Source organism: Amblyomma maculatum, chromosome 3 (genome assembly GCF_055883805.1).
Source record: "Amblyomma maculatum isolate TAMU_Amacu chromosome 3, ASM5588380v1, whole genome shotgun sequence".
NCBI lineage: Eukaryota > Metazoa > Arthropoda > Arachnida > Ixodida > Ixodidae > Amblyomma > Amblyomma maculatum.
The window spans coordinates 155,962,267-155,970,373 of record NC_139346.1 but is presented as its reverse complement, the minus strand read 5'-3'; the positions used below and the strand labels follow the sequence as shown (position 1 = coordinate 155,970,373).

At 44.3% G+C, this 8,107-nt stretch overlaps 1 protein-coding gene across 1 annotated transcript in view; it reads right to left on the bottom strand.

Moving 5' to 3' along the window:
* Positions 1-340: 340 nt before the first annotated feature.
* Positions 341-8,107, bottom strand: part of LOC146196562 (solute carrier family 13 member 2-like) — a 26,901-nt gene continuing 19,134 nt past the window's right edge. Inside the window, exons 10-12 of the mRNA XM_084597038.1 lie at positions 6,132-6,293; positions 3,032-3,169; positions 341-2,441 (exon numbers count right to left, since the gene is read on the bottom strand). Of these exons, the coding sequence (XP_084453164.1) occupies positions 2,295-2,441; positions 3,032-3,169; positions 6,132-6,293 (447 nt within the window). The 3' untranslated portion in view covers positions 341-2,294. The remainder of the gene's footprint in view (positions 2,442-3,031; positions 3,170-6,131; positions 6,294-8,107) is intronic.

Genomic DNA, 8,107 nt, shown 5'->3' with positions numbered 1-8,107 from the left:
CGCTGAACGTCGTTAACCAAACTGAACCAATATTTCATCCTATCGGGTGTATAAAACCAGACTTCAAAAAATTAATCTCAGTTTTCAAGGATACACTCATTTCATTAAAGGCGCTGAAAAAAGCTCCGAGAGCACTGAAGAATCAGTCGTGGAGAAAAGCGAAAGACTGAGCGATGCTGCTGCACACGGTACATCGCGCGCCCCTTGTCGAACACAACCAGCGCTCCGTTGAACGCATCAAAGTTCGCCGACGTTCTATATGGGGTTTACAGGAAAGGAAATTTATCTGTCAGTCGCGGAATCTCGCTAACACATCTAATAATAATAATAATAAGTTTATTCGGACATGAATCATGTACACAGAATATGCCCACGGGAAGAGGCAAAAGGAAGAAGCTGATGGCATTCTTCCTGACGAGACCTCACCCCGGGTTACACATCAATGGCAGAAGGATAGACAAGGTCAAGGTCAGTTTCACCAAGACAAAACAAAACAAAACATAACCAATGAAAAAAAAATCACAGATTATATTCTCAATTCTCAAAAAAATCTCGTAGATCTCGCGGACAAATCCAGCCGACGCGAAATTTTTTACACTCATTAGACACGTCTGATCACCATCACGCATTCATTTTGAATCTTTAAGTCAAACCCACATCCACTTCCTGTTGGCGTGACGCCACATCCCTTAGACGTGCACATTAGTGAATGGTTATTTCGACGTCTGATAAAGTTTAATTTGAATTGTAATCACTCCTTTGGCGTATTTTTTTCTGCAACATCCTCACATTATCCTCTGTTTACGTTTGATTCTAACTCGCCTAAAACGACGCAACGGCTGCTGACACGTTCTATACACCGACCTTGCCGATATAACCGACATTTCGAGCACAGAAGGTGTTAACGTCCCAAAATGATTAAGGCTATGTGGTGCGATGCAGTGGAGAGCTCTAAACAATTTTCGACGAGCTGGAATCCTTTAACATGAGCAAGATGAGCAAACAATGCTCAGTGCATGGCCGCCATTCAAAAACATGGACACGGCGACCGCTCCATCCCGTTCTTTGCAAAAAGAAAAAACCATTGTAGATGCCCCCGGCACTACAGCCGTCCGCTGATGTTGCTGATCGTCTGTGGGATGAAATTCGGGAGAGTTACTAGGTGGCGTACAAAGTCATAGCACATGTAAGATTATATCTGTCGTTATGATGAAAGGTAACGTCCTATTACCTTATAAGATGTGGCTCAGTCACTGCTCATGATTACAATTCACCATGCAAGGTAGCATGAGTCAGTACTTTCCAAAGTAACGCAATGCACGTATTTTAAGGTGTACACGTTTGTACAAATATTACGCATTCACCTGACTCATTCATTATTCAGCATAGCATGACTGCTCTTTACAATGTATACCGTAATTTAAACAGTTTGTACGAACAATAACCAAAGTCGCGACTCGTCACTCAGTTATTATGCAGAATAGCATGACTCAGCACTTTATAAAGCAGCGCAATGTATGATGTAGGTATCCTCAGTGTCACGAGTATTAAGGTCATATTAATGACTCAAGATTAAGTCATTATGTCATTTACAAAGTACTTAACAAAGTAACTAAGTGAAAAGTAATTTTATGCTTTCACATTCTCATAAGCAGTCAGTCTACAGTGCCCATGTCAGTACCTTAGGCTTTAGCTTACCATATACCAAACGCACAACTCCTATTACCAATCAAAAGAGCATAGCATTTGTTGCAGCAGCCAAAGGAAGGAAAATCATCCCACGCACAAGCGAAGTTGAAGCAGATTTATTTTTCAGTATAAAGCACTTAAACTTCGGCCACACTATTGGTAAGCAGGGAAGTTTACTTTTTTACCGCACAACAGAGCGGTTACGTTAAATTAATTGCCAGTAAAACCCATCAACGCACTTAACATTGATTCAATATGCCTAACTACATAGCACGCTTCAAATTAATTCAACGACTGTTAGTTCATAGAAAAAACACCTGAAAAGCAATTGAACTCGCTAAATTACAAACGTGATCAGATACACATATACGTGGCGCTGGTGGCCCGAAAGCAGGAGGTTAAACGAAGTGACATCACATTTAAGCACATAAAGAAAAAAAATATAAAATCGACAGAGTTAAAATAACCGATAGGCTACCGCTTTCATGGTCGCTACTGTTACGGGTGCTTCTTCTGCGCAGCAAAAATCACCAGCGCAACAGCAAATATCGGTCCCACTATAGCAAGGCCCAAGAATCGCACAGGCGGCGACTCTCGAGACGCCCTCAGTCGGAGCGGGTCCCAGTGGTGTTCTTGTCCAGCGTTGCCCAAGCGGGGAAATTGTGCAGGCCAAACACCAAGGGGCCCAAAGTGTGGATTGCTATTAGCTCCACTGCCACGCACACCATGTTCATGGCGAATCCTGGCGCCGCCTGCAATGAAGCGTATAGGCTTGATAGCACCTTGCAGTAAGATCGATCATTGTTTCAGTACAACCACTCTTTTTCAACATGGCTATCATTTCGGCAGTATGAATTTCGATTAATGTCAGAACGATACAGATCTGTACACAAAAGGACTAATAAACAAATAATGCGGACTACCGCATGCAATCTATGTGTCTAGCGACATTTTGATGTTTCGGTTTCGTGGCTATTTCCACGCTAATTCGGCAGCAGAAAACGCCATATTGAAGAAAAGTTTTCAGTTATAATTGAATATTTTCTATTCGCCATTAGTTTCAAACCTGTAAAGCTGTTGATTACTAAGAGGCTCTTATGAAATTTGTAATTGCTGACTGGTGGTGAATAGCGGTTTTGTGTCGCCTATCAGATCCGGAATAATTCACTCAACATCAACGCAGCTCTTCTGTGAAAACGGCCTGCAGCTGTGAAATGCGTATTTCATTTCTTACGATATTTCTTTGCAAATGAAACGTCAATTTTCAGCCCTATGCCGCCGCCTGTTCAGTTGAACGCGTCATTTGGCCAGTCATCTAGCGGGGTCACCGGTGACCGCGTACCATGTCCCAGATCTTGAAGTTGCCCATCTCGTACACGATTGCGTTGGGTGGCGTCGCCGCAGGCAGCATGAACGAAAACGAACAGGCGATCACCACAGGAATGGCGAAGTAGAGCGGGTGCACTTCCAGCGCCATGGCCTGCGGTAATTTACGCGCTTCGTTGAAACTACAATCCGTACCTCAGGTCGGCGGTTACTAAGCGATAGGGGCAGTTTAAAAACGAACGTTCTTAATCACTGTGCCAAGGGGCCCTGTGGCACTGTTATCGAAATTCCTAAACGACCATGGTCGACTTAACCTTTGCGTTCATTTGCAAAAGTTCGTCTCGCAAGAAGAGAATCTACACAAACATTCACGCATCCATGTGGCATGTCTACAGTGCTGAGGTAGCAGTACGATTTCGAACGCTCTATTTTGTAATATATGCTGAATTCGAGGATGAGATGTGGGATGCCATCATTGCCATGCAAGATGTAACTCTGTTCATTAGTCAGTAAAGCTGCGCGCTGTACAGACAGAAGCAGCATTTCTACACTGCTTGTATTTTTTTTTTTCGCATACATAGCTGCAGAAGCAAGATGTATTATTACACATTCAGTGTTTCGGTGGGCGTGTTTTGTCGTTTCCAGTGTAGAAACTTACAATTGTAAACGGTGTAATTATAAACATTTATAAGCGGCACACGGACTATATTGGGCATCGTAGTGGAGGAGCTCCTGAATAATTTAATTAGACCACTTGGGATTTTTGATGTGCATTGAAATCGAATTGCACAGCACCCTCTACAGCGGGGGTCCTCAAACTGGGTTCTGTTTCGCAGGCTGCTTTTGTAGGTTCCGCGAGCTTCCAAAGGACTACCCCTTTCTCTCTCTCTCTCTCTCTCCCCCCCCCCTCTCCCACAACCTTCTCCTGTCTCTCTTTGCTACGCGTGCTGACCAGGCACAGTGCCTGATTCTTTAGAACCTGATTTAGAGCGTTATTTGTTCTTATCCTAGCCTGTTTTTCAGTTTCGCACTGGCAGCATGCACGCACCATCAGCGGAGCACATTGATGACTGTTGGAGTTCCGTAAGGTAAAAAAATGTTTGAGAACCCATGCTGTACGAATTTGCCTACAGAATACAAATAGCCCGGTTATCGTTGTAGTTTTCTTTTAATTATTGTGCGGTTCCATGTGAAGTTTCTGACATTGGTACATAGAGTCGCATTTATGAAATATTTGCCAATGGCAGACTGTTTGCTGAGCTGATGCATGGTGTAGGTTCCCTTAAAGGGTAGGGTAGATGTGTAGGCCGGTTGGTGAGACATAAGGAAAATAAAACCGCAGCAGACACAGGACCACCGTGTGTTGTCCCCAGCCTCCGTTCTGTGTCTGCTGCGGTTTTATTTTCCTTATTTCCCTTAAAGGTACAGTCGAGCTTCTAGCCTGCGACAAACGACTGGCATAACTGTGTCGCCAGATAAGATGAGCTGAATGCTGCTACTCCTTAAATGAAATATGTGGTTTAGTGGTTTGTACATGGTGGTTTGCACTAGCAAATAAGGCTAGTGATATAAATGTTGGTAATATTTTTATATTACTTGAAAAAATGTCAGTGTGCACGAAAAAGTTATCAGTGCCAACTGTAGGCGAATATCGAAAACTTCAATCAAAATAAATGTAAAAAATGGGGACCACCTAAACTCCACACATGTGGGCATACGCATGTTAGTTCCTCCAATTTGAGGCTATTCAGCAGATCCTTGTTCCCGTACATGTACTTTGCTACTCGCTTTTGATCAATTATCATTTAATTTGTACCCGCCATTATACCACACGTATTATTAGCACACAGTCTTTAGTGACCACAGTATGTGACAGATTACCCGACATAAGCAGAGAATAGGTTTGGACATGTTGGTGATTCATTCTTAAGCGAGAAATCATTGCGCACAAAGGAAGACTGGATGAGCGAGTGGACTAAGACAAGCGCTATAGTTGTTGTCTGTGTCCACTCGCTCGTCCAGTCTTCCTTTGTGCGTTGCTATTTGTAGCTTAAGAACACCCGGCATATGTAGCAAGCCCTGCTTTTCCCCAAGCCGTGTGAACATGCTGCAGTACGGACTAGGGTTGGCCTGTCTAACTCGGCATCCAAACGGCCCAAAGGGTTCGATTTTCATCTCAAAGGAGTTGCACGAGCTGGCAGCTCCTGCCACCTCAGCCATGTCATGTGTTGCAATGATGTCACGCAACAAGCTTTCGATCGACCAGTGCCCGGTTATGTCACCTGCCGACTACCACTTGTCAGAGTCGTCCTCGCGATTTTAAGAGCGTTAGCTCTTACTACATGCATTTACCGGTTTCTCGTCCGTTTCGTCGTCACTCTCAGATTTAAGATGGCGGCCAAGTCAATGATTTATAGCTACAGCATTGCAAATAATTTCTCAACTACCACGTGATCACCCATACAATGGAGTATGTCACCTGGGCCACTCTGTGTGACATCATGATTCCCCAAGATCGAGGCCTCCATGGCTGCATTACCTATTAGTACTATTCGCCGGCCTGAAAATGGCTCTGTTAGGCGCCATTTAAATCGCAATTTGGGGCAAAATTGTGGTTCATCCGTTTGAGATACAGAAGTTTGAATGATGTCAGACAAACCGGCACCATATGGCACACATAATTATTTTTCGAGCTGAATACTAACATGTGCGTGGAATTCGCATAGACGACCTTTGTTCCTCGATCGAAACCGTGATAGGGTGCGACCTTCAAGGGGCGAGAGGGGGGGGGGGGGAGGCTGGCGAACCAGTGGTTGTAGAGGTGGGTGGTAAAAAAACAAATTACTGTTTCGTGATTTATCTTGGTACCCGAATTGAGGACTTAGGGTTAAATTATGTAAAACTCGAGCTAACGTTTTTGATCGTACGCCTGCGGCTGTCGGCCTTTTGTTTTCGCTCACTCTACTGACAACACAGCATTTTCTGAAGAACTGAATCTCTAACACTGTCGCGTTAAAACATTACAACTCCTAAAGGCGTCCAATAGGAGGTGTGATAACCTTCTCCGTAATATTCCGGTCCATACACACTATCACCTCGATGCGTAGCCTACTGACCATCTCGAAGATGATGGGCAGCATTATGGCGGTGATGGCCGTGTTGCTGGTGACTTCGGTCAGCATGGAGGCGAAGAAGCAAAGGACGCCTACCACCACAAAGCTGGGCATGGCGTTCAGACCGCGCATCTTGAGAACCAATATGGCGGACAAGCCCGAATCCTGCAGGCACGATATTCTACGTTAAGCTGGGCGCTTACACATTAACGCGCTCATGGCACGCTGCACAACTGGTGCTGTAAAGACAACGCCCGCTAAGACTAAATATGGTTTTTCGTCTTCATCATCACAAGTTAATCGACGGCACGCATCGAGTGCTGGCGTCGACCAAATATTTGTTTGGGAATCCTATAAACATTTAAAATAACGCTGAAACCCGCTAATATTACAAGACAAGAAAGCGGGACAAACACTTTCGCTGTCTAGTAACCGAATGGTATATTGCTACCCGTAAGGCAGCATATATAGAAACCAGACGTGTAAATATCAAGAAAAGAAACTAGCAAAACCACACTACCCCATTTAAAGCGTTGATTGTCACTGATAAAGATACGCGCATTCTTTTTGGGAAGAGAGCTATCAACGTGCTGCTGATGCACGTGTCACCTAGCCTTTACATATACTGTGTGTCTCGAAAATGAGGCTTGAGGTCAAGACTTTCTATCGGGCGAGAGTAGTGGTCCGCTTGCAAACAGCTTCATAACTTTCACTCTGCACAATGTAGGGCTAGCTAAATTCCGTGTAAGCGGTTCTCTATAACTACTGTATGTTTACTCAGTCAGTTGTTAATAAAGCGTTACATCTCGCCGATGAAAAGTGGATGTATTACGTCGGAACCTTGCATATAAGACGCGAACACAAAAGTCAACAAACTGCTTGTGCTTCTTCCGGTAGTTTTTTATTTCCATCCTCGTTTATTTGTTTACAAAATAAGCTTACACAATCCGGGTGGAATTAGGTAAGAAAAATTATAAGAAGGAGCACAAGCAGAAGTTTGTCGATTGTCGTGTGGCTTTGGATATAGACTCCTAAAGCATCGAGAGGCATCTCTGCTGCTTCTGACTGAAAACGTCATCTAGGGCAGAAAACTAGGATTTGGAAATACGGGGTTCGTGCGTTCTTCTCGCACTGCAACAATCCCGCTCCCTTCCGTGCACGCGCGGAGCTCTCGTGCCGCGCCTGTGGTGCGTCGAAGTGTACTGTCTGCGGCGCGGCTTCAGAAAGAGCTGCTTGCATGACTTTTATTTTCCGTAACACGACACTGAATAAGGTTGAAACGCTCGTTGACAGCGTATATTCTCTAAATCCAGCGGTCGAAAATGGCGTACACGAATGAATGCGAAGTGCGCTTCGGAAGTAAGCGATCAATTCGCATATATCGCATTATTCGTATTAGTCATTTTGTTAATGTTCGAAATACCGAACTCTCTACAAGCACTACAAAATAAAGCGCTCGATGGCGCACCTGATCGAAGCCCCACGCTGTCGAATGTAAGGCACCTGCTGTATATGTTTTCATATGGCACCTTTGTAGAAGTATTCGTGTTTTGTCAGGGACGATAGTTAACGGTTTACCAATACCATTCTTTTCTCTGGCATTGTTACACCACCTACTGAAAAGCCTTGGAAGGTAAAGGATCCGAATTGCCAATCACCTGAGTTATCATCTGCTGAAGTGTTCGCAAGGTGGCATTATAGGCTCAGAAATGCTAGGCTTGCTGCTAGTTTTATGTATTTTGGTTCTCAGGCCAAGTTTTCACTTATGTCTTGTGAGAATATGAGCTCTACAGACGCACAACTAGCTGTGAAAACTCGGTGTTCAGTGCCAGTGGTTCCAAACCAGGGCACGCGCCGCGCTGCAGTAAAATAGCTAGGGCGCAAACACACGCGAAACGATGGTAACAAAGTTTCAAACACGTCCCAGCGCTTTATTGTTGCTTTTTACCCGTTCGCGGGTTATTGGACAGTTAAGCAAA